Raw genomic sequence first — 27,880 nt, forward strand, 5'->3', positions numbered from 1 at the left:
GTAATTATCTTATCTGAGCTAAGCACTAAGTCAGACAAAAGGTCCAAAAATTCACAGAGAAACTCACAGTAACGACCAGGTGGACGATAGATAACAACAAATAAAACTGGTTTTTGGGACTCCCAATTTGGATGTACAAGACTAAGAGACAAGCTTTCAAATGAATTAAAGCTCTGTCTGGGTTTTTGATTAATTATTAAGCTGGAGTGGAAGATTGCTGTTAATCTTCCACCTCGGCCCGTGCTACGAGCGTTCTGGCAGTTAGTGTGCCTCGGGGGTGTTGACTCATTTAAACTAACATATTCATCCTGCTGTAACCAGGTTTCTGTAAGGCAGAATAAATCAATATGTTGATCAATTATTATATCATTTACTAACATGGACTTAGAAGAGAGAGAGCTAATGTTTAATAGACCACATTTAACTGTTTTAGTCTGTGGTGCAGTTGAAGGTGCTATATTATTTTTTCTTTTTGAATTTTTATGCTTAAATAGATTTTTGCTGGTTATTGGTGGTCTGGGAGCAGGCACCGTCTCTACGGCGATGGGGTAATGAGGGGATGGCAGGGGGAGAGAAGCTGCAGAGAAGTGTGTAAGACTACAACTCTGCTTCCTGGTCCCAACCCTGGATAGTCACGGTTTGGAGGATTTAAGAAAATTGGCCAGATTTCTAGAAATGAGAGCTGCTCCATCCAAAGTGGGATGGATGCCGTCTCTCCTAACAAGACCAGGTTTTCCCCAGAAGCTTTGCCAATTATCTATGAAGCCCACCTCATTTTTTGGACACCACTCAGACAGCCAGCAATTCAGGGAGAACATGCGGCTAAACATGTCACTCCCGGTCCGATTGGGGATGGGCCCAGAGAAAACTACAGAGTCTGACATTGTTTTTGCAAAGTTACACACAGATTCAATGTTAATTTTAGTGACCTCCGATTGGCGTAACCGGGTGTCATTACTGCAGACGTGAATTACAATCTTACAAAATTTATGCTTAGCCTTAGCCATTAGTTTCAAATTTCCTTCACTGTCGCCTGCTCTGGCCCCCGGAAGACAATTGACTATGGCTGCTGGTGTCGCTAACTTCACATTTCTCAAAACAGAGTCACCAATAACCAGAGTTTGATCCTCGGCGGGTGTGTTGCCGAGTGGGGAAAAATGGTTAGAGATGTGATCAGGTTGGTGGTGTACATGGGGCTTCTGTTTAGAACTACGCTTCCTCCTCACAGTCACCCAGTCGGCCTGCTTTCCCGGCTGCTCGGGATCTGCCGGAGGGGAACTAACGGCGGCTAAGCTACCTTGGTCCGCACCGACTACAGGGGCCTGGCTAGCTGTAGGATTTTCCAAGGTGCGGAGCCGAGTCTCCAATTCGCCCAGCCTGGCCTCCAAAGCTACGAATAAGCTACACTTATTACAAGTACCATTACTGCTAAAGGAGGCCGAGGAATAACTAAACATTTCACACCCAGAGCAGAAAAGTGCGGGAGAGACAGGAGAAGCCGCCATGCTAAACTGGCTAAGAGCTAGTAGCTTTGCTAAGCTAGCGGATTCCTAAAAACACACAAAGTGAATAATGTGTAAATAATTTAGAGGTCATTCAGCAGAGGGAGTGCTTTAGTTAAGGCACGTGAAGATTACACTGTGAAACAAATCGTTATCTAGTTAACTAGATCAATCTAACTGCGCAGATTAAACAGCTAACAGATACAGCAAAACACCGCTGTGCTCCGGAACAGGAAGTGATACAGTACCGCAGTGAGAGCCAACCACCAGTAGATCAAAGAAGATCAAATTCTTTTGGGCCTCTTGTGTATGAATGTCATTAATTTCTCCCTGTATTTTCCTAATTTCTTGTTTTACTCTCAAGTCAGGACTGTTGATATCTTCTTGTACTTTCTTTTTTAATTTTCCTTGTAAATCAATTAATTTTTGTCTTTTTGTTTTTTAAGGAAGGAGGTGGTGGAGATAATTTTCCCTCTCAACACCGCCTTTAACGCATCCCATGAAATGATTGGGGAGACCTCCCCTGTGTCATTCATTTTTAGGTAGTCTTTAATATCCTCTCTTATCTTGGAAACAATAGTTGGATCATTGAGTATATGTGAATTAAATTTCCAAAGAGTATTGCGTTTCATCCCGGCCATAAGTAAAGAGAAAGAAATGGGGCTATGGTCCGATAAATCCCTCGTTAATATGTCACAATCTTTAACTTTAAATTTATCTCCCATAAACATTAAAAAAAAGATCAGTCCTAGTGTAAACTGCATTTGGGCATGAGTAAAAGGTATGATCCTTGATAAAAGGGTGTTGTTCTCGCCACACATCGACTATGCCCAACTCCTCAAGATACATATTAACTTTCCTTGTGAGAGGGTTACTTTGGGTGGGTACATTGGAGAAGTCTAGTTGAGGATTAAGTCTGATATTAAAATCTCCCCTGCAAATTATCAGTCCCTTAGAGTCAAGCATTAAATCAAAAATACTTCTATAGAATAAACAATTGCTCCCAGGAGGGGCATATACATTTAAGATTGTAATCTCTGTGCCTTCAATTCTTCCAGTTATCTTAATTAATCTTCCTTCCTCATCCATTACTTCTGAAATGTGTTCATAGTTGAGTGTATTAGAGATCAGAGTAGCCACGCCCCTCTTATGACTAGACTTAACAGAGGAGGAAAACACATGGTTAAACCCCATTCTTTTTAATTTATTATGCTCTGTCTGACTCAAGTGTGTCTCTTGGAGTAGAGCAATCTGCCCTTTCTTTCCTTAGCTTTGATAATATTTTAGATCTTTTAACTGGGTTAAAGACCCCATTTACATTGAAAGAAACCAACCTCAGAGTACTATAAAATTATCCGGAAAAACAATAACAGGCAGAGCACCCCCCCCCAAAAATTGACAGGAACAACAATACAATGCGCACCAACCAAGCTGCATTGTACAGTAGTATTCAGAATAATAGTAGTGCTATGTGACTAAAAAGATTAATCCAGGTTTTGAGTATATTTCCTATTGTTACATGGGAAGCAAGGTACCATTAGATTCAGTAGATTCTCACAAATTCAACAAGACCAAGCATTCATGATATGCACACTCTTAAGGCTATGAAATTGGGCTATTAGTAAAAAAAGTAGAAAAGGGGGTGTTCACAATAATAGTAGCATCTGCTGTTGACGCTACAAACTCAAAACTGTTATGTTCAAACTGCTTTTTGAGCAATCCTGTGAATCACTAAACTAGTATTTAGTTGTATAACCACAGTTTATCATGATTTCTTCACATCTGCGAGGCATTAATTTTGTTGGTTTGGAACCAAGATTTTGCTTGTTTACTAGTGTGCTTGGGGTCATTGTCTTGTTGAAACACCCATTTCAAGGGCATGCCCTCTTCAGCATAAGGCAACATGACCTCTTCAAGTATTTTGACATATCCAAACTTATCGATGATACCTGGTATGCGATATATAGTCCCAACACCATAGTAGGAGAAACATGCCCATATCATGATGCTTGCACCACCATGCTTCACTGTCTTCACTGTGAACTGTGGCTTGAATTCAGAGTTTTGGGGTCGTCTCACACACTGTCTGTGGCCCTTGGACCCAAAAAGAACAATTTTACTCTCATCAGTCCACAAAATATTCCTCCATTTCTCTTTAGGCCAGTTGATGTGTTCTTTGGCAAATTGTAACCTCTTCTGCACATGTCTATTATTTAACAGAGGGACTTTGCGGGGGATTCTTGCAAATAAATTAGCTTCACACAGGCATCTTCTAACTGTCACAGCACTTACAGGTAAATCCAGACTGTCTTTGATCATCCTGGAGCTGATCAGTGGGTGAGCCTTTGCCATTTTGGTTATTCTTCTATCCATTTTGATGGCTGTTTTCCATTTTCTTCCACACTTCTGTTTTTTTTTTGTCCATTGTAAAGCATTGGAGATCATTGTAGATGAACAGCCTATAATCTTTTGCACCTGCGTATAAGTTTTCCCTTCTCCAATCAACTTTTTAATCAAACTACGCTGTTATTCTGAACAATGTCTTGAACGTCCCATTTTCCTCAGGCTTTCAAAGAGAAAAACATGTTCAACAGGTGCTGGCTTCATCCTTACATAGGGGACACCTGATTCACACATGTTTGTTCCACAAAATTGACAAACTCACTGACTGAATGCCACACTACTATTATTGTGAACACCCCCTTTTCTACATTTTTTTTTACTAATAACCCAATTTCAGAGCCTTAAGAGTGTGAGTTCTGAACACTACTGTAAATAACTCAAACTAATATTTTAACAACACTTCCAGCAGTGCAACCCAGCACTACTTCCCTTAAACTCTGAAGGAAAACCTCTTAAGATACCTGAGCAAGAGTGCCTTCAACTCCTGATGGAGAACCCAAAGAGAAGAAGTCCCTCAGTTCTGACTCTACGATAATTTTGAGTTCACAGTGTCATCTGAAATTCAAAATGAAAACCTCATAAACACAGGCTGTTGTTGCTCACGTCTGAACATCTGCAACTTCTCCTTAAATCCCACTGCTCTCCCCGCTGGCATCGAACGTCCTCTCCCCCCATGCGTTGCCACAACGACCACCTGTGGAGCCTCTCCTAGAGTGTATTCGGCTGTGTAACCACTTTCACTAGGAAGCCCCGGTGTGCAAGATCCGCCGTCACCTCCTCAACACAGTTGTAGGTTTTGGGTCCGAAACACTTTCAGTCACGCAGGATACAGAGTGCGGAACCGTAGATCTTTCCCTTTTAAGACCCTCCGAACATCGGCGTACTCCTTCCTCATGGCCAGCATCTCCGCGGGGTAATTGTGGTCAAAGTTAATCTTGTTATTCAACATGAACCCCCGCTTTTGCCATAATCTGAGCACTTCTTCTTTGACAGTGTAGCATAAGAACTTCACCAGGATTGACTGTGGCTGAGCGCCATCGGGGGGGTGCTAATGCTCTGTGCTCTCGCTGAATCTGTAATGCTGTGGAAGCGGGGAGGTTGATGTTTTCTCTAACTTTTTCACAAAGTGACTCATGGACTTAACTCATGGATTCATTAATCAAAAACCCAGACAGAGCTTTAATTCATTTGAAAGCTTGACTCTTAGTCTTGTCCATCCAAATTGGAAGTCCCAAAAACCAGTTTTATTTGTTATCTATCGTCCTCCTGGTCGTTACTGTGAGTTTCTCTGTGAATTTTCAGACCTTTTGTCTGACTTAGTGCTTAGCTCAGATAAGATAATTATAGTGGGCGATTTTAACATCCACACAGATGCTGAGAATGACAGCCTCAACACTGCATTTAATCTATTATTAGACTCAATTGGCTTTGCTCAAAATGTAAATGAGTCCACCCACCACTTTAATCATATCTTAGATCTTGTTCTGACTTATGGTATGGAAATTGAAGACTTAACAGTATTCCCTGAAAACTCCCTTCTGTCTGATCATTTCTTAATAACATTTACATTTACTCTGATGGACTACCCAGCAGTGGGGAATAAGTTTCATTACACTAGAAGTCTTTCAGAAAGCGCTGTAACTAGGTTTAAGGATATGATTCCTTCTTTATGTTCTCTAATGCCATATACCAACACAGTGCAGAGTAGCTACCTAAACTCTGTAAGTGAGATAGAGTATCTTGTCAATAGTTTTACATCCTCATTGAAGACAACTTTGGATGCTGTAGCTCCTCTGAAAAAGAGAGCTTTAAATCAGATGTGCCTGACTCCGTGGTATAACTCACAAACTCGCAGCTTAAAGCAGATAACCCGTAAGTTGGAGAGGAAATGGCGTCTCACTAATTTAGAAGATCTTCACTTAGCCTGGCAAAAGAGTCTGTTGCTCTATAAAAAAGCCCTCCGTATAGCTAGGACATCTTACTACTCATCACTAATTGAAGAAAATAAGAACAACCCCAGGTTTCTTTTCAGCACTGTAGCCAGGCTGACAAAGAGTCAGAGCTCTATTGAGCCGAGTATTCCTTTAACTTTAACTAGTAATGACTTCATGACTTTCTTTGCTAATAAAAATTTAACTATTAGGGAAAAAATTACTCATAACCATCCCAAAGACGTATCGTTATCTTTGGCTGCTTTCAGTGATGCCGGTATTTGGTTAGACTCTTTCTCTCAGATTGTTCTGTCTGAGTTATTTTCATTAGTTACTTCATCCAAACCATCAACATGTCTATTAGACCCCATTCCTACCAGGCTGCTCAAGGAAGCCCTACCATTATTTAATGGTTCGATCTTAAATATGATCAATCTATCTTTATTAGTTGGCTATGTACCACAGGCTTTTAAGGTGGCAGTAATTAAACCATTACTTAAAAAGCCATCACTTGACCCAGCTATCTTAGCTAATTATAGGCCAATCTCCAACCTTCCTTTTCTCTCAAAAATTCTTGAAAGGGTAGTTGTAAAACAGCTAACTGATCATCTGCAGAGGAATGGTCTATTTGAAGAGTTTCAGTCAGGTTTTAGAATTCATCATAGTACAGAAACAGCATTAGTGAAGGTTACAAATGATAAAGACATGGATGACCTCTAATTTCCTGCTTTTAAACTCAGATAAAACTGAAGTTATTGTACTTGGCCCCACAAATCTTAGAAACATGGTGTCTAACCAGATCCTTACTCTGGATGGCATTACCCTGACCTCTAGTAATACTGTGAGAAATCTTGGAGTCATTTTTGATCAGGATATGTCATTCAAAGCGCATATTAAACAAATATGTAGGACTGCTTTTTTTGCATTTACGCAATATCTCTAAAATTAGAAAGGTCTTGTCTCAGAGTGATGCTGAAAAACTAATTCATGCATTTATTTCCTCTAGGTTGGACTATTGTAATTCATTATTATCAGGTTGTCCTAAAAGTTCCCTGAAAAGCCTTCAGTTAATTCAAAATGCTGTGGCTAGAGTACTGACGGGGACTAGAAGGAGAGAGCATATCTCTCCCATATTGGCCTCTCTTCATTGGCTTCCTGTTAATTCTAGAATAGAATTTAAAATTCTTCTTCTTACTTATAAGGTTTTGAATAATCAGGTCCCATCTTATCTTAGGGACCTCATAGTACCATATCACCCCAATAGAGCGCTTCGCTCTCAGACTGCAGGCTTACTTGTAGTTCCTAGGGTTTGTAAGAGTAGAATGGGAGGCAGAGCCTTCAGCTTTCAGGCTCCTCTCCTGTGAAACCAGCTCCCAATTCGGATCAGGGAGACAGACACCCTCTCTACTTTTAAGATTAGGCTTAAAACATTCCTTTTTGCTAAAGCTTATAGTTGGGGCTGGATCAGGTGACCCTGAACCATCCCTTAGTTATGCTTCTATAGACTTAGACTGCTGGGGGGTTCCCATGATGCACTGAGTGTTTCTTTCTCTTTTTGCTCTGTATGCACCACTCTGCATTTAATCATTAGTGATTGATCTCTGCTCCCCTCCACAGCATGTCTTTTTCCTGGTTCTCTCCCTCAGCCCCAACCAGTCCCAGCAGAAGACTGCCCCTCCCTGAGCCTGGTTCTGCTGGAGGTTTCTTCCTGTTAAAAGGGAGTTTTTCCTTCCCACTGTCGCCAAGTGCTTGCTCACAGGGGGTCGTTTTGACCGTTGGGGTTTTTACGTAATTATTGTATGGCCTTGCCTTACAATATAAAGCGCCTTGGGGCAACTGTTTGTTGTGATTTGGTGCTATATAAATAAAGTTGATTGATTGAATTGATTGATTGATTGGACTGAGATCCAGCTTCTTTTCCCTCAGAGACCCCATAAATCCTCAGCGTCTCCCTCCTCGAGTAAGCCTCCAGAGAAGTCAATCTAGCTTGGAGCTTTTCCTGCATCGTGAGCATCTCAGCCATTACTTCCCCCGACTCTTGAAGTTTATGTTCGTGTTCAGCCACCCTGTTTTCCACTTCCTCAATTTTCACGTTTGTTTTTGTCAATTCACCTTTTAGGTCAGTCAGTTGTTGATTATTGTCCTTTCTGAAGTCCCGCAACTCTTTACAGACACCTCTTAACTGCTTCAGAATGACAGTGAGGTCCGCCGACTCCCCTTCCAACTCCGTAACTCCATCATCATGGTGAGGCAAGGGAGAGCTAGCCGCGTTATGTACAGGGGAGCTAACATTAGCCACTTGCGTTAGCTGCAGTTCGTCTGCATCATTTACACGCAACCTGACTTTCTGCTTTTCCTTCTTTTTGATAGACGACATCTTAGCCCCTTAACTACACTTTGCCGCTCACTTCGCCTTTTAATTTTCTATTTTGGGGCAGTTTTATTTTTACTCCTCTGGAGCCTCTTCCCTAAGCCACCATCCCCTCTCGACCCAGAACAGGAAGTCCGTCCCAGCTTTTTTGAAATATGTTGCAGGCTTCCTTTTCAAAATCAGCAAATATTTGCACAAAAACAAAGTTTAGCAGTTTGAACATTAAATATCTTGTCTTTGTGGTGTCTTCAATTGAATATAGGTTGAAGAGGATTTGCAAATCATTGTATTCTGTTTTTATTTACATTTTAAACAACATCCCAACTTCATTGGAATTGGGGTTGTACACTTACTCCTTCAAAAGGTTTTTTCGTTTAGAACCCATGAGCTCCTCTCGAAAATCTCTTTCATAGCATTCCCACTCGAAATGGTTGCTATACACTTTGGAGAACCTGGGAACAGGAGGGTCCTTCAGTTTCATCGCGCTTACCCACAGCCCAAGATGTTCCTTATTCTTCAGCGGTAGTGCGTGATAGGTAACATTATTTCTTCTGTATCCCTCATTACTACAGCCCCGAGCTCATTTTTGCTAAAACGCTCTCCTACTATTTGTTGCCTGCATGTAAAATCTAAAGGGTACATATCCTGACATCATAAAACTTCTGACCAATCACATGCATTCTTTATAAATTTTTATTTTATTGAATTATTAATAATCGAAAATAAACAAAAAACAGAAGTGTGAAATGCATTTCTTTAGTATGTTCTATCAGATAAGATGCTTACAGAGGCTAATCCTCCTTTAAACACAGGAAAAAACACACCTCCAAAAAGATTCATCCGCCCCTGTTGGTGTGAAGCTGTAGAGCCACGACGGCTCCACACACACACACACACACACACACACACACACACACACACACACACACACACACACACACACACACACACACACACGCACAAATCGCTGCACACATTTACAGATCTAACATGGCAGGAGTGCAGCAAAAGTCACGTGTAAGAACACAGCCAAAACACACACACAGTTTTGTTTTGTTTTTTTTACATGTGTGAATCTGGTTACACACGCACAAATCAAAATACATACACACAATGCCACAAATTGCCAGAAGGTACAGCTGAGATGCAAGCCCAGATGTGATCTGTTTTGGTGAAAGAAAGTCCTTCTCTGTTCTACTCCGCTATGAAGCTAAGTGGCAGCTTTACCATCAGAGAGCCTCGTCCACAACTACCCCAAGACTCCAAGCTGTCATTGATGTTAAAGGGGGCAATACACACTATTAAGAACAGGAGTATGTAAACTTTTGATCAGGGTCATTTGAGTAGTTTCTGTTGTCATTACGATTTATAAATAGTAAACACAGTTGTTTGACCAGAAATGGCTTCACCCAACCACTAACCATGAGTGAAAAAGAACGTTTTTGTGTTATCATTCATATTCTTTGAAAAATGGCCAACCCCCCCCCCAAAAAAACCCCAAAAACTACAATACCGACATAGTTGGTTCTTGGTGACCTGTTGCTCTGTTTGTTTGTGTGTTTGTTTGTTTAATGTGTTCCTTTTGGTGCAGTCGATGAACATCCTGGCATCTGTGCTGCTGCTTTACGCTAAAGAAGAAGAGGCTTTCTGGCTGCTGGTGGCTGTTTGTGAGAGAATGCTGCCTGACTACTTCAACCACAGAGTTATAGGTGAGGTTGAAAATAAGGGTCCTATCTCACTGGGCTGCGACAGCATGCGAATGGCAGTTGTGAGGGAAATGACTTGATTTTGCGCGATATTATGGTGCTCTTCCCTTATTTGACTCATAGGGCATCACAGGGCATCACACCGCATCACACGTGTCATGCATGGATTTGGAACAGTTCATAGTTGACAAAGAGACAAGGGTCCTCATCACACCCTCCTAACATGCAGAGAACTTTGTGAGGGGTTGGCAGTGAATGAAACTACTTTGTGTGTGATTGGAGACAAAAATGAGGATCCAGTGTTCCCTGTTGGAGATACACACAAGCTGCCCTGAGAGCATGCCAAAATAGCAGCGATGACTGCAGAGAGACAGAGCTTCTAGAAGTGACTGAGGGAGTCTAGCAGTCGCAGCTCATGGTCAGCAGACTGGACACACCTGTCCTGGGATTATCTCTTTCTTCTTCTTCTAAAAGGTTGCATGCTGGTGGCCGTAAGCCACGTACATGCATGGTAAGCCTGCGCACACAGAGGTGGACAAAAGTGTACACAGGCACACCAATCCACATTCCCAAGAACCGAGGATACCTGTCCACAGGAGGACATTACGTGGAATCAGTGTGTGACTGTTTTCTGCAAGGATAGCTTTGCCACTGAACATTACATATTTCATACTGTGGTTGTTGATTATGCACGATTGTTGCGTGACGGTGCCAGCCAGGAGCTCTTTGATGGCGTCGACCACTGGACATTGCCTATTTCTTCCTGTAGATGGCGATTTTCTGTAATGCATTTTTGACGGTGCTTGTTAGGACCTCTTTGATGGTGTGCACCACTAGACATTACATATTTCATCCTGTAGTTAATTATTCTACAGGTGGTTGAGTGCCCAGTTCACAGTTTTCTTCCTGTTGTATTTTTCCTCCTGCATGGAGAAACACTTTATTATTATTTTTTTTATTATTATTATTATTACTGTTTACAGGGCTGTTCCTTAATGGGTACAGTCAGGGGAAATTCCTCAGCATCTGTTAACATTAAAAACAGGATAATTCCAGCTGAACACTTTGTGCCCAAATGTGTCATTGTTTCAGCCACGAGTGGCTGGCGTTCCACATCTAAGAAAGTGCAGCACGGCATTCTCGCGCTAATCAGCAGATCCTTGCATCTGCAGATGCTGCACTCAGCATTCACATGAGTGCCACGCGGCATTCGAGCAGCACTCACGTTATGTATGTGGACATCTTCACCGTGAGTCCATGCAGTATTCGGCGGATATTCGGACAACCTGCGCGCACGTCATTTGTGCCACTTCAATGAGATACCAACTGCGAAATTGTCACTCATTTGAGTCTGGTCGTTAACTCACTTCTCCAACTGCTCTCTGACAGTCGCACACCAGTGACATAGGGCCCTAAGCAGCATGACCATTGATTATGTATTCATTTGATGAAGTGTATTTTAGAATTGAACAGAGTAATATTATAGTGTTATATGCAGTGTTTGTGAAAATACTGAAGTGCATGTGCTGTTTGGGCCATGTGGATTTGGACTGAGGAAGTTTTCTTTTAGTTGCCTCTTAACATGCCATAATTATAGTAAAAGTAAATAATGTTGTGCAAAATAAGGTTTTCTTTTAATTTGAGTTCTTTAATCTTAACTAAATATGCTGTGGTTTTACAAGAACATGGTGATTAATTTGTTTTATTTTAAACATGCTCTGTTTGTTGTGGAGTCAGGCAGTGGACTGCAAACCTGCAGTGTCGTCAGGTTTATATTAATATGAAAAAGTTATTTTCTTTAATTACTACTTTCTTTAATAAGCACAAAATTGTGTAATACTTTTATAAAATTAATATTTGGATATAAAAATGTGGTCATTTTAGTGAGAGGATGAATAAAAATATCAAACCACATAGTGTACTTTATACAGAAACATGAGGCTGCTTTCCACTGTACATTATTTTCATTGTATTTTCATTATAATGTGTACAGTTCTCAGCTGATTAGCAGATGTTTGCTCAAGGGAACAAACATCCTGATATATCTTAGTATCACAGTGTTTTTGTGTAAATGTTTGTCTTACAGATGAGGTTACCTGCAGTCATTCATATGTGACTGTCACATGACAGTTTTGTTTTGTATGAGCTGCTTTCCATCCTTGTTTTGTGAGCCACTAAACAGACAACAGGGGGCTGGAACCTATGCCAGCACTCAGTGGCTTTAGGAAATCAATGAATAGATAAATGGACCACTTATATATTATATTTGGCACATGAGCACAGGCTCATTTCCTGTGCTTTGTCACATCATGAGAGGCACTTGAACAATTTCCTCCTCTATCATGTTGTTTGGAACAGATTTCCTGGTGTCCTTTTATCTTCAAATGTGTGAAGCTCTGGTTCACGTAAAGATTAGTGCACAGTTCTGAGAAAAGGAAATACAGTAAAACTCGCATATAATGAATTCAAGTGGACCAGCAAATTTCGTCTGTTATAATCTAAAGCCGTTATACATGTAAAACTGTCAAAATCCGTTATATGTATGTAACGGATTACAGTCAGGAGCCGCTAAACGATCTACGGGGAATCCTGAATCAGGACCTGCCTTATTTAATGACCACACCTGCCTTAAATAAGTGCCAGATATTATGTGCACTTGGACGAGTTACTGTTTTTTCTAAGTTTCTAAGTGGTACCTTAAAATCCTAAAGCCTGATTTATGCTTCTGCAACTCTGTAATTCTCTGGCCGTGCAATGACGCTGACATGTGCGTTAATCTTTTAAAGTTTTCTGTTGCGTCTTGAATGAATGAATTTTATTCGGCACACAGACTCAACAATAACTCATAAATAGGACAATTTAACAGTGAACCTGTGTGACCAAAAGGGTGTAGGCAGAAGCAAAAGCTTATAAATGCCCACCCCTTTTGCCATAAAAGTAAAATGCATACATATATATACATACACACACACGCATATATATGGAGAGAGAGAGAGAGAGGGAGAGAGAGAGAGAGAGATTTTTCTGGTTAATTCTTTGTTTGTTCATGTTGGGTCTTCTTTATTTTATTTCTTATTTATTGGAACTTGGGTTTTGCTCTTCAGTGGTTTTGGTATTTTGTTTAGATCACTGTGGTTTTAGGTTCATCTTTTAGTTGGGTCCTGTTCACTTTGCTTTTGTCTTACTGCACGCTGATGTCTGGTGTTCAGGGTTTGGTATGGGTGTGTCTTGTCCCTTTAGTTTACCATGACCCATTCCAGATTTTTCTCCCACACCTGTGTTTCATTTCCTAATCACCATCTGTTTTATTTAAGCCCTTTGTGTTTGCCTCCTCACTGCCAGTTAGTCGCACTTCCTAGTCTTCGTTCCAGCCTTGATTTTGTCCATGCCTGATTGCCTGACTGTGGTTGACCCTGCCTCGTTTTCTGACCGTACCTTTGTCTCAGCCTCTATACTCCGTACGGCATGTTTTTTAAACTACGCTCGTTGTATGACCTCGCCTCAGCCTGTCGATCACCTGTACCTCTGCCTCGCTGACTGCCTGCCTGTGTACCTTATCTTAACCTGTGATTTTTTTTGGATGAAGACTTTTTTACTCCTACACCTGTGTCCGTGAATCCAGCATTTGTATCCTGCCACTTAGTGCCTGTAAGCTTGACAGAACGAACTGGCCAAACATGGACTCAAAACATCAGACTTCTACTACTAAAATGTATGATTGAAAATGTCCCATCTGTCATAGAATACTTCTTAAATTGTTCCTCAGTAAAATATTTGCAATGATGAATAATGTTATTATGGAAAAGACAATCTGGGTCAATATTATATTCCATGTTATGAAACCTTTGTTCAGTATGACCTAAGACTTTCAAATTGAGCTCCTGTACAGAGGTAGATTGAAAAGGGTCAGTTGACATCATACAATAAATAAATCGACAGATGAATAAATACAGCGGTATCACTTATAATTTCATTCAAATATGTGTCAGACACACATGCTTATTGAATCCTATTCTGCTTGTTGTTTTCAAGCAGAATAGGATTCAACTCATGAATTTTGTTCCACATAAGTACTGATTGAGTGACTAATCAGTGAAACAAATAAACATGAATACCCAAACAAAGCCTGCACAATCCTCCATTTCATCCTCTTTTAAACCATTTTGATTCATACTCCTAACGCACAGACCTCTGGGATTTTCAGGTACATCCTTTTATTTGATATAAACCTTGCAGTTTGTGACCCAAACTGAATGGATCATACTGAGTTTAAACATTTGTGCCTTTCAGCTTCCTTCCCTGTTTGAGTAATCCCATTCCTGCAATTTACCACAGGAATGGCATCTTTTTCTGGATTAATTTGTACCTCATTTAGTTTCTTTATACAGTCATCAACCTCCAAACCAAAGATAAGATATACAATTTTCTCCATGAATTGCGGTTCATTTGAGCGTCTTTTTCCGAGTCTGTGTTGTAAAGTTGGTCATATTTGTGGACTTTTCTGCCAAACATATGAATGAATGAATCTGTCAGTTGACATGATACAAGTTATTTCATAGAATCTATCAAAATCTATCTTTGGTATAATCAAAATGAAATCAGTGTGTGCACTGAAAAAACTTTTAAAACATGATGGGAGAGGAAGGGGTGAAACCAGAAAAGTGACAAATCACAGCCCTTTGCGGTGTTCAGTTTCAGCAAGTGCACTGGTTTACAGCCATGCAGAGGGCTCTGATCTAAAGCGGCTTGGTTCATCACAGCCAGGGATATGTGTGAAACTTAACACCATATTATAGTTCAGGCAACAAGCAGCATTTTGTTAATAATTGAATTACGGTCTGCCTTGTTTTGCATCAGGTCTGAGCACGATTTGAAAAGAATTATCTTCCATTCATCCAAGATCTTCCATTCTGTAGGGGCTAACCCCTTTTTTGTGTAAATTCTCTCAATTCACATCTATTATTTCTTTCCTGGTCATGTATTTGTCCTTCCCACTTATGATTGCGTAGGGGGTAAGATATCCTGACCTGGATATCTTCCCCCCACCCCTGCAAAGCAGGTCTGCTGTAGTATTATCACCCATTTCATCTTACCCAGATGTATACATGGCTGACAAAGTGGAAAACAACATTAATGCTATATGTATCAATGATGTGGTCTTGTCTAGAGCTGATTGTAGGCCATTTGATAGAAAGCCTATTTCCATCAGGATATCTTATCCCCCACCCCATCATAGGCAGATGTTCTATAATATTTCAGGGTGTCAATCAGGTCCATATATTTGAAAGGGGGATAAGATACATCAGAATAGGACCTGTTACTATTGTAGATAGCTATAGATGGATACAGAAAGAATACCAATTGTCATTCACTGTCAGTCAAACTGGGCTTCATCTGGGACCATAAGACATCCATGAGAAATAGAGTTTAAAGGTTGCTCTATCCCAGGGGTGGCCAATTTCGGTCCTCGAGAGCCACATTCCTGACACTCGTGTCTCCCTGCTCCAACACACCTGAATCCAATGAAAGACTCGTTAGCAGACTTTTAATAAGCCTTTCATTGGATTCAGGTGTGTTGGAGCAGGGAGACAACTAAGAGTGTCAGGAATATGGCTCTCGAGGACCGAACTTGGCCACCCCTGCTCTATCCTAACTGCGCCTCATCACGGTTTGGGGAAGATATTGAAGAGGGGAAGATATATTGTTACACCGGGTCTGCTCCTGCTATGACCAATCTGAAATTAATGGTGTGTTCAGTTGCTGCTTGTCAACATGTACAGTTCAAGGTGTCTTCACGGCACGGGCAGCAATATTCTCCATCAATTTGTTAGGTGACATGATACAAGTTTTCATATTTAATATGAATTTTAATTTCATAGAATGTATCAAAATCTCTTTGGCACAAATTTACTTCAAACTGTCTACATCCAAACTAGATATGTTATTTTCATCTTTTGACCTAGCCTGAAAAATATGCATTTTATGGCTTCTTCTTTTACATGGGTGTGAAATAGTCATGTTGAAAAAATATGATAAATGTTTAACATGTTTGTAGAAATCACATATTCATATAAATTACTTTTATGTGTCATTTTGCACTCCACATAAACATTCCAGAAGTCCTAACGTCAGAACTCGTCAGGAAAATCTATGTTGCATTTCCCATTTATATTAGTGAATAAGAATCAAATTTAAACCTAAATCAGTGATGTTCAGAACTGAATGTGATATTGGAGACTATTAATGGATGGTAGGTGCAGCTTTAGTTGTCTAATTTTATTTTTATTCATGTAAACACACTATTAGTTGTGTCATGAAAACACAACTTGCTGAAGTCAAATGTTTGGAAAGGTGTAGTGATAGAACAGGAACAATCCAATGCAAATACGTGGATTTATGAAATGAAATACAGTGAAACTCATATATAATGGATTCAGGTGGACCAATAAATTTTGTCCATTACAGTCGAAATCCATTATATGTATAAAATGGACAAAATCCATTATATATATGTAACGGATTAGTTGCATTCAGGAGGCACTGAATGATCTACGGGTAATCCTGAATCAGGACCTGCTGTTGTGTGGGCCGCTGAAGAGGAGGTACTGCTGGCCCACCACCTCCAGAGGCGCCCTGCCTGGAGTGCGGGCTCCAGGCACCAGAGGGCGCTGCCGCCTCACAGGAGCAGCCGGGGTGACAGCTGTCACTTATCACCTACGACAGCTGTCACCAATCATCTGATCTGCAGTGGTATATCAGCAAGACGACATCTCCACCTCTTTGCCGAGATATCGCTCTACCTAGGAGGTACAGTACTCAGCCGACTGTGTTGTCTTTTTGACATTAACACTTTGTTACTTTTCAATTCAATTCAATCAATCAATTTTTTTATATAGCGCCAAATCACAACAAACAGTTGCCTCAAGGCGCTTTATATTGTAAGGCAAGGCCATACAATAATTATGTAAAACCCCAACGGTCAAAACGACCCCCTGTGAGCAAGCACTTGGCTACAGTGGGAAGGAAAAACTCCCTTTTAACAGGAAGAAACCTCCAGCAGAACCAGGCTCAGGGAGGGGCAGTCTTCTGCTGGGACTGGTTGGGGCTGAGGGAGAGAACCAGGAAAAAGACATGCTGTGGAGGGGAGCAGAGATCGATCACTAATGATTAAATGCAGAGTGGTGCATACAGAGCAAAAAGAGAAAAACAGTGCATCATGGGAACCCCCCAGCAGTCTACGTCTATAGCAGCATAACTAAGGGATGGTTTAGGGTCACCTGATCCAGCCCTAACTATAAGCTTTAGCAAAAAGGAAAGTTTTAAGCCTAATCTTAAAAGTAGAGAGGGTGTCTGTCTCCCTGATCTGAATTGGGAGCTGGTTCCACAGGAGAGGAGCCTGAAAGCTGAAGGCTCTGCCTCCCATTCTACTCTTACAAACCCTAGGAACTACAAGTAAGCATGCAGTCTGAGAGCGAAGCGCTCTATTGGGGTGATATGGTACTACGAGGTCCCTAAGATAAGATGGGACCTGATTATTCAAAACCTTATAAGTAAGAAGAAGAATTTTAAATTCTATTCTAGAATTAACAGGAAGCCAATGAAGAGAGGCCAATATGGGTGAGATATGCTCTCTCCTTCTAGTCCCCGTCAGTACTCTAGCTGCAGCATTTTGAATTAACTGAAGGCTTTTTAGGGAACTTTTAGGACAACCTGATAATAATGAATTACAATAGTCCAGCCTAGAGGAAATAGGCTGGACTGCCTATGCAGCTGCTTATGCAGTCGACTTCCGCATCGCGGCTGCGAGGTCCGGCTGGAATAGCACTGCCCTCCATGCCGCCTTCGTAAACGGACTGTCGTTGGTCCTGAAGGAGCACCTGGTGGCCAAGGACGAACCGCGGGATTTAGACGGGCTTATTGATCTCGTTATACGATTAGACAATCGGTTAGAAGAACGCCGTCGGGAACGAGATGAAGGGCGTGGCCGGGTACGCGCCGTCCCTCTCCCTTCCGGTTCCGACCGAGTTCCGCCCTCCCCACGCTCCACGGCCTCTACGCTCCGTGTGGTTACAGCTCCCCCTGCTGATGAAGCTATGGACACGAGCAAGGCCACATTTAGGCCACCAGATAGACAGAGGAGGCTGGTCCGCGGAGCGTGCTTTGTTTGTGGCTCAATAGAGCATCAAGTGAGGGACTGCCCCGAGCGGTTAAACACCAACGCCCGCCCCTAGAAACTGGGCTAGGGGTGGGCCAAGACATTCACGTGGGACATACCCATATTGCCACACGACTCCCAGTTATAATCCTTTATGAGGATTTAACCCTGCAGGCCCCAGCACTGGTGGACACGGGCTCTGAAGGGAATCTGCTAGACAGCAGATGGGCCAGGGAGGCAGGGCTCCCTCTGGTGGCGCTTACCTCACCTGTGCAGGTGCGGGCACTAGATGGCTCGCTACTCCCTCTAATCACACATAAGACGCCACCAGTAACTCTGGTGGTGTCAGGAAACCACCGGGAGGAGATCGAGTTTTTTGTGACTCCTGCCACCTCCCGTGTGATTCTCGGGTTCCCCTGGATGTTAAAACACAATCCCCGGATCGATTGGCCGTCCGGGGTAGTGGTTCAGTGGAGCGAGACCTGCCATCGGGTATGTTTAGGTTCCTCGGTTCCTCCCGGTTCCCAGGCTAAGGAGGAGGTCAGAGTCCCGCCCAATCTTGGGACGGTGCCGGTGGAGTACCATGACCTTGTGGATGTGTTCAGTAAGGATCTGGCGCTCACCCTTCCCCCGCACCGTCCGTACGATTGTGCCATTGATTTGGTTCCAGGCGTGGAGTTCCCGTCCAGCAGGCTGTACAACCTCTCATGACCTGAGCGTGAATCAATGGAGACCTACATCCGGGACTCTTTAGCCGCCGGGTTGATCCGGAATTCCACCTCCCCGATGGGTGCAGGTTTCTTTTTTGTGGGTAAAAAAGACGGCGGACTTCGTCCATGCATTGATTATAGGGGGCTGAACGAAATCACGGTTCGTAATCGATACCCGTTGCCCTTGTTGGATTCAGTGTTCACGGCCCTGCATGGAGCCCAGATTTTCACTAAGCTAGATCTTAGAAATGCGTATCACCTGGTTCGGATCCGGAAGGGAGACGAATGGAAGACGGCATTTAACACCCCCTTAGGTCACTTTGAGTACCTGGTCATGCCGTTCGGCCTTACAAACGCCCCCGCGACGTTCCAAGCATTAGTTAATGATGTCTTGCGGGATTTCCTGCACCGATTCGTCTTCGTATATCTAGACGATATACTCATCTTTTCTCCGGATCCTGAGACTCATGTCCGGCATGTACGTCAGGTCCTGCAGCGGTTGTTGGAGAACCGGCTGTTTGTGAAGGGCGAGAAGTGTGAGTTTCACCGCACCTCTTTGTCCTTCCTGGGGTTTATCATCTCCCCCAACTCCGTCGCTCCTGATCCGGCCAAGGTTGCGGCGGTGAGAGACTGGCCCCAACCCACCAGCCGTAGGAAGCTGCAACAGTTCCTCGGCTTTGCAAATTTCTACAGGAGGTTCATTAAGGGCTACAGTCAGGTAGTTAGCCCCCTGACAGCCCTGACCTCTCCAAAAGTCCCCTTCACCTGGTCGGATCGGTGCGATGCCGCGTTCAAGGAGTTGAAACAGCGCTTCTCGTCTGCACCTGTTCTGGTGCAGCCCGATCCTAGTCGCCAGTTTGTGGTTGAAGTGGACGCCTCGGACTCGGGGATAGGAGCCGTGCTATCCCAGAGCGGAGAGGCCGATAAGGTCCTTCACCCGTGTGCCTATTTTTCCCGCAGGTTGACCCCGGCCGAATGGAACTATGACGTCGGCAATCGAGAACTCCTTGCGGTGAAAGAGGCTCTTGAAGAGTGGAGACATCTGTTGGAGGGAACGTCCGTGCCATTCACGGTTTTCACTGACCACCGGAACCTGGAGTATATCAGGACCGCCAAGCGGCTGAACCCCAGGCAAGCCCGCTGGTCACTGTTCTTCGGCCGTTTTGACTTCCGGATCACCTACCGCCCCGGGACCAAAAACCAGAGATCGGATGCCTTGTCCCGGGTGCATGAAGACGAAGTCAAAACGGAGTTGTCGGATCCACCGGAACCCATCATCCCGGAGTCCGCTATCGTGGCCACCCTCACCTGGGACGTAGAGAAAACCGTCCGGGAGGCCCTGGCACGGAGCCCGGATCCCGGAACTGGGCCGAAGAACAAACTTTACGTCCCACCAGAGGCCAGGGCTGCAGTCCTGGACTTCTGTCACGGCTCCAAGTTCTCCTGTCATCCAGGGGTGCGTAGAACCGTGGCAGTTATCCGGCAGCGCTTCTGGTGGGCATCCCTGGAGGCCGACGTCCGGGATTATATCCAGGCCTGCACCACCTGCGCCAGGGGCAAGGCTGACCACCGCAGGGCATCGGGACTGCTCCAGCCGCTGCCTGTGCCTCATCGCCCCTGGTCCCACATCGGCCTGGATTTTGTCACGGGCCTCCCGCCGTCCCAGGGCAACACCACCATCCTCACGATAGTGGACCGATTCTCCAAGGCGGCCCACTTCGTGGCCCTCCCGAAGCTCCCGACTGCCCAGGAGACAGCGGACCTCCTGGTCCACCACGTCGTCCGGCTGCATGGGATTCCAACAGACATCGTCTCCGATCGCGGTCCCCAGTTCTCCTCGCAAGTCTGGAGGAGCTTCTGCCGGGAACTGTGGGCCACGGTGAGTCTCTCGTCCGGGTATCATCCTCAGACCAACGGGCAAGCAGAACGGGTCAATCAGGAGGTGGAACAGGCCCTGCGCTGCATGACGGCCGCGCACCCGGCGGCCTGGAGTACCCATTTGGCCTGGATCCAGTATGCCCATAACAGCCAGGTGTCTTCAGCCACCGGCCTCTCCCCTGTTGAGGTGTGTCTGGGGTACCAGCCCCCGTTGTTTCCGGTGGTTGAGGGAGAGGTCGGTGTGCCCTCGGTCCAGGCCCACCTGCGGAAGTGCCGTCGGGTGTGGCGCGCCGCCCGTTCTGCTTTGCTGAAGGCCCGGATGAGGACAAAGGCCCATGCAGACCGTCGGCGGACCCCGGCCCCTGCGTATCGGCCAGGGCAGGAGGTGTGGTTGTCCACAAAGGACATTCCCCTAAAAGTGGACTCCCCTAAACTACAGGATCGTTACACCGGTCCCTTCAAAATCCTCAAGGTCATCAGTCCAGCCGCAGTGAGGCTTCAGCTTCCGGCCTCACTGCGGATCCATCCTGTTTTCCATGTGTCCCGGATAAAGCCGCATCACACCTCACCCCTCTGTGCTCCGGGTCCGGCGCCGCCTCCTGCCCGGATCATCGATGGCGAGCCGGCTAGGACTGTGCGCCGGCTCTTGGATGTCCGTAGGATGGGTCGGGGCTTCCAGTATTTGGTGGACTGGGAGGGGTACGGACCCGAAGAACGCTCCTGGGTGAAGAGGAGCTTCATCCTGGACCCGGCCCTCCTGGCCGATTTCTACCGCCGCCACCCAGACAAGCCTGGTCGGGCGCCAGGAGGCGCCCGTTGAGGGGGGGGGTCCTGTTGTGTGGGCTGCTGAAGAGGAGGTACTGCTGGCCCACCACCACCAGAGGGCGCCCTGCCTGGAGTGCGGGCTCCAGGCACCAGAGGGCGCTGCCGCCTCACAGGAGCAGCCGGGGTGACAGCTGTCACTTATCACCTACGACAGCTGTCACCAATCATCTGATCTGCAGTGGTATATCAGCAAGACGACATCTCCACCTCTTTGCCGAGATATCGCTCTACCTAGGAGGTACAGTACTCAGCCGACTGTGTTGTCTTTTTGACATTAACACTTTGTTACTTTTGTGCGTTGAATAGCAGACATTTCTTCCGACGAGAAGTGGAGGTGGTTTTCCCGCCATACGTGTTGCTGGGTGCAAACGCACCCACATTTAACTGTTTTTGTTCCTCGCCAGCGGTACCAGATCCGACACGCGGAGGCAGTGGCCACCTGGGAGTTCGGGACTTGGCGGCTCCAGTATTCCCGGGGTTCGGTGGCGGAGGAAATCGTGTGGTTCCGGTTCTGCTTTGGACAGACGTCTCTTATCTTCGAGCCTGCCCACGTGACACATTTTGTGAATTGACTTCTTTGTCTATTATTGTAATCTGTTGTGTTTGTTGTGCTTATTCACAACAGTAAAGTGTTGTTATTTGACTTCCTCCATTGTCCGTTCATTTGCGCCCCCTGTTGTGGGTCCGTGTTCCTATACTTTCACAACACCTGCCTCATTTAACCGGGTCAAAAATTCCTCTGAAAAAAATACCTGCTTTAAATAAGCGGCAAGCATTATTAAAAAAGGGGGAGAGCAAGAGCATTTTGTGGCAGTGGCATGTTGTCTCAGCAGGTACTGAAAACACTGGCATCTGCTGCGGCACATACAGATGCCGTTGGAAGTGCTGAGACAACATGCCGCTGCCACAAAATGCACTTAACCCCTGCTGCATATTTGCAGACTTTTTTGCCAAACGTATTTGATCCATGATTGAAATGTAATCGCTTTGCGCACTGCAAAAACTTTTAAAATCTGGCCGAGAGGAAGGAGTGAAACAGGAAAAGTGACTGATCTCAGCCTTTTCGGTGTCTGATTTAGTAGGTGCACATCAGGCTGCGGGTCCCTGGTTTGAGCACAGTCCAAAAAAAAAAGGCCGAGCTTTTAGTCACGGAAATACGTTACCTACTTTCCTCAAGTTTTTGAGTGTCCGTGCTGAACTTAATTTCATACTTTTATTACTTGGCACGTCCAGACTGCTCTGTCTGGTATATGTTAGGGGTTTTTAATAGGAATGCATTGCGATCGGACGGGACGTGTAGTCCAATGTGAGCGAAAATCCATTATACAATATACAATCCATCAAAAATCCATTATACATTATACAATATTTGGTGTATATGGTGTTTATTACATGGAAAACCATACAAAAGCATTGGACTTTTGCTTTTGTCCAGTGAGTGTGAATATCTGGTTTATATGATGACGGTTTGGGCGAGTTTTACTGTAATACCATATTCTAATCTGTGTGACAGACTGTGCATTATAGGTCCATCAGGTTGCCAACATGGGAAAATATTCTTTTTATGACTAAAATGAGCAAGAAAATGGGACTGAGAAATATCTCATTTTGCATATGAATTGAGCCTGATTGTACCAAATTGGCCCTGTGACAGACTGGTGTCTTGTCCAGGGTGAACACCCCCTATATCTGCTGGGATAGGCTCCAGCCCCTGTGACCCTTAATTGGAGTAAGCGGTTGAAGGTGAGTGAGTGTACCAACTTGTATGTAATATTTCAAAATTTTCTCGAGGCAGTACGAGCCTTGCAAGGTTTTTGTCTCTTAAGGACCACTCATCTGTGCTTCATTGAAAATGGGGCATGTTTAATGTAGGGCACATTTTAATATTCAGTGGAATAACAACATCTGAGATGACATATGAGTGACAGACAAATACACACATCTGACCTGGTCGCCTCCTCCTGCAGGGGCCCAGGTGGACCAGTCGGTGTTTGAGGAGCTGATTAGCGAGCGTTTACCTGGGCTGACAGAACACTTCGTGGACCTCTCGGCCCTCTCCTCTATCTCCCTCTCTTGGTTCCTCACCCTCTTTCTCAGTGTGTTGCCCTTCCACAGCGCCGTCTGTGTCGTTGACTGCTTCTTCTTCAGTGGAATCAAGGTCATCTTCCAGCTTGGGCTGGCCGTGCTGGACGCCAACGCTGCACAGCTCTGCACCTGCACAGATGACGGACAGGCACTCATGATTCTAACAAGGTGACACAGCAGGCACCTCACTTTTGGTTTTTACTTTTGCTTGAAAACAGATTCAGATAAAATCCATCTGATTAGGATCTTTTAGAGGTTTGCAAACATTTGCATCTTTTCAAGAAGTGATTGCAGGATTCGTAATCTTACATTGGGTGGGAGAGTTGGTGTTTTCTTTGGTGTGTTTATTGAAAATATCTGTTTAAAACAGGGCTATGATCTTTGTATATTTAGTAATGTTGATTTAATAATGTTAATCAGGCATGGTTTTCATTTTCCTTTCAATTCACAAATCTGCAGTAATGGATGTGAGGTAGCTGCAGTGAGACGATCAAAGCTTCTGTGGTTGGGAAACTGCATTGTGCAGCTTTTGTCTGCTGCATCAGAGCTTCATGATGAAGTGGTAGAAGGGTTTTCTCAAAAAGGTCATGCAAAAATTCACCTGCAGTTTGCCAGAAGGCACATGGGAACCTGAGCCTACATTTGATTTTCCTCTTTTACACTCCTTCAATACTCCATTCCAAATTGAAACGGAGAACAGAATGCAACAGGCTAATGTTCCAGCAGATGCTCCTGGATTAATGCAGATAGACATCTTCACATGCAGAGATTCATTGTGATTCATCAGTAAATCATTAATGCTTTATTTTCTGTCTGTATTAGGGTCCTATCTCACTGGGCGCAACTGTTGGAGAGCAGTTGGAGACATGAATTATCGTCAGACACATGAACAAGCGAAAATGTCGCAGATGGTATCTCACTGAAGTGGCCACTCACAGCTGAAATGATGACACGTTTGCGCACAGTGTTCAGCTCTTATTGTCCTGCTGTTATCCATGTGAATAAACTGTTGAAATTCCCCCACTGTACCCAGTACGGACAAGAAAAAAATAGTAATGACAAGAGCAATCCGAGATTTCTGACGCCCGACAAACCAGATCTGGATCACCTCCAAAATTCAGTGGAGGCTTCCATGCCCTAATAGCTATCTGTGGTTCAAATTTGGTGAGAATCCGTGAAGTAGTTTTGACGTCCAGAAGCATGTTGGGGGGTGTGTCCTTTGATTTGATTTATTGGCAATAACATTGTAAGTTCCTTTTGCTGTTCCCTTGTTTTTTCACTCGGGGTCTTCACAGCAGATCCGAGGTGGATCTGGACGTTGAGTGCTCGAGATAAGAAAAGATTCACAATGGTACAGTGCGGTGCTCTCTGCTCCTGCAGACTTGTAATCCACAATTTAAAAAAATACATAAGCATAAGTCCAAAAGTCCTGATGTCCACTGCAGCCAGGCTGGGAGCAACTCGGCCATTTCCAGAAGCAGTTGTTCCTCTTTGATCACCTCCATTATTGTAGCGTGCTCTCCGCAGCTCGTGCACATGGCCCCACTGTTCTCTTATGAACGAAAGTCCCATCAACTGCATTCAGAGGGTTGCATGACATTAGTGATGGCTCTGGGTACACACTGGGAGGAGCCTTGTCGCCTCACCAAACCTGAGAAGTTCAGAATCCAGGCACGACGCTGGCGACACCCTGCGAGGGAAGCGCACCACCTAGCAAACGTTGCATGAAATCAAGTGATTGCTGTTCACAATTGCCGTTGACATGCTCCTGCAGCCCAGTGAGGACCCTGAAGTTTGAGCAGAGGGATTGCTTATAATTACAGTCTAACCATTTGACATGACAGTGTTTTCTGGTGTGTGCAGTTTTCTAGACCAGGTTGGCAGTGAGGAGTTGTCTTTTCCACCTTCCTCCATGTCTCCTGCAGAGATGACCAGCAGTACTGAGCCTCCTGCTGTGGGACACACAAACATCAGTGACCTCATCAACAAGTCCTATGTGGTCAGAAACCATTCTCAGCTTATTTCTTACATTGTTTTAGCACATTCTGCATATTCAGCTTCAATTATATTCATGTTTTATGCAAGACAGTTATATTTGTGTATTTGCGGGTTGTGAGCTTTGCTGGGTAAAGGTTGCATGCAGTGTGTTCCAGTCATACTTTGAGTAAGGAGCGAATGTGGCTTTGTATTTCACGTACGACTGGAAGTACAGCTGATTGGCTCAGTCAGGTGTGTGGTAGTTCTTGATTGGCTGGGTACACCTGAAAGAGCTACGGTAATCAGCACAGCAGGCAGAGATGAAAACTGTACGTTATGGGTCCCTCAGTACCTGGATTGGGAACTGCTTCCTGAGGTGCCTGGTTAAAGTCTGGCAACCATATGTGTCTTTCTGAATCTGATCAGCTTTGCAGAATGAAATCTCCTTTTTTTTCACGCTGACTGGTACAGCCTTGTGCTCAACATGAAACCACTGTGTCCTTTGAACTAGAACGTTCACAGTGTTTTAAATTGATACTGTTGGTCTTTTGTTAAGCATTACTAACAATAATCATTGCATTTAAATCTCCAACTTTAATGTTTGCAAAGCTGATGGAAGAAACAAAGAATTCAAGAATGTTGTGTGTGTGTTGTGTGTTGGGCCTGGGAGTGGGGAGTGTTTCTTGTGTACTGATTTGTTTTGTTTGGCAGAAATTCAGAGACCTGTCAGTGCGACAGATTGAGAGTCTGCGGCGTCGACACCGGATCCAGGTGCTGCAGGCCCATGAAGACACAACCAAAGAAAACGCTGTAAGTCTCCATCAGCCAGGAAACCTGCAATGTTTTCACTTGTGTTCATTTATTACAATTTATTTAGTCACTTAGGACAAACTGTGTGTACCTGAGATGCTACCCACAGTTCCTGTACTTTCTTTCTGTTCTTTGCGTAGTTGAGAGTTGTGACTCCGGATGTTTCGCTCTCTCCAGAGGACTTGTCTGATGTCTATGACCTGTTCAAGGTATTTCCATCTCTCATCCAGCTAACTGAGCTCTGTCCTGCACAAAAATCAGTGCCATGTCTCAGTTACACCCTTATTCCACAGAGCACTGTTCCTTCCCGTTTCATCCCAAATAGCCAGTTGGGGTGGGTTTAGAAGCATCACAATAACTCCTTGATCTGTCTTTTGTTAGTCTTGAACAAATTTGGTATACACAGTAGTTACAGCCATCATTGGCGCCAAGCTGTTCAAAAAGTTCATCCCGATTTGCCAAATCGCTGTCATTATGCGGCCACTTCCGGGTCTTGCATGGGTGCAAAACCTCCCTATGTGTACGGATTTCTGTCAAAATATGTTTCCGTGTTCCATTTATTGTGTCATATCAAACTGCATGATTCTCCCCAGACATCAGTGCTGTGCTGCTGAGTGACGTCATCTCTCGATGTTTTAGCATGAGACGTGTAAAAAAAAGTTTGGAATCTCCCACATTTTCAGTTGTCCTTTTGTACATTCTTTTGTCTTTCAAATAAGTTTACTGCACATTCATAGCGTGTATCCACCTTATTCCTGAGGGCGCTGCTGTAGAAGCGGTTATGGGTGCTACTTGCACTATCATATTTAATGTCATGTCAATGTAATGTCAAAAAAAAAAAACTAAAAATGTTATTTCCGTCCTTTATTTTACTTCACACAGTGCTCTTTTGTTGTCTGTAACACACATTACAGATTCAGATATTAGAGGCAGAACAGAACCTTCTTTGCAATAAATTCATCCACTAATGCTGGAAGCAGGTGTGAAAAGTAGAAATTCTGAAGGTGTTTCATGTCTGTAAAGATTTTGTCAAATGAAATGTCCAGCTCCAGGTGCTTAGTTGGTGTCTTGATAGGCAGCTGCAGACAGACACGTCACTGTCAAATGTAAAAATATGACTTAGTTTATTTTAATGAAGGCTCACATGTATTATTTTTTTAATTTTCATTTATATAGCGCCAAATCACAACAAGGTTGCCTCAAGGCACGTCACACAAGTAAGGTCTAACCTTACCAACCCTAAGCTACAGACACAAATTACAAAACAGTTCACAAAACGAACATACAGAAAATGCTGCCGGTGCACAGGACGGTTTATGGAACAGACGCCACACTGATCTCTGGATGGAGCCGCACCTCAGAGAGAAAATTAAAAAAACAAAAACAAAATCAAGCATTAGAAAGACAAATACAGTGTAATTTGTCAGTATTAAGCAACAATAAAACAGAAGAAATACTAATGTGAATGCCTCTGTTTCTGTGTAGGCTCTCAGTTGTCCAGGTGGTTTCCATAGTAGAGAAGCTTGA

General features: G+C 44.0%; 1 protein-coding gene across 2 annotated transcripts in view; it reads left to right on the forward strand.

The window, feature by feature from the left end:
• Positions 1-27,880, forward strand: part of LOC117524187 (TBC1 domain family member 8) — a 225,040-nt gene that overhangs the window by 145,059 nt on the left and 52,101 nt on the right. For both annotated transcript variants that reach the window (XM_034185948.1, XM_034185947.1), the window contains 5 exons: positions 9,799-9,916; positions 23,449-23,734; positions 25,430-25,565; positions 26,255-26,353; positions 26,494-26,562. In XM_034185948.1, coding sequence (XP_034041839.1) covers positions 9,799-9,916; positions 23,449-23,734; positions 25,430-25,565; positions 26,255-26,353; positions 26,494-26,562 — 708 coding nt within the window. The remainder of the gene's footprint in view (positions 1-9,798; positions 9,917-23,448; positions 23,735-25,429; positions 25,566-26,254; positions 26,354-26,493; positions 26,563-27,880) is intronic.

Source organism: Thalassophryne amazonica, chromosome 14 (genome assembly GCF_902500255.1).
Source record: "Thalassophryne amazonica chromosome 14, fThaAma1.1, whole genome shotgun sequence".
Lineage (NCBI taxonomy): Eukaryota > Metazoa > Chordata > Actinopteri > Batrachoidiformes > Batrachoididae > Thalassophryne > Thalassophryne amazonica.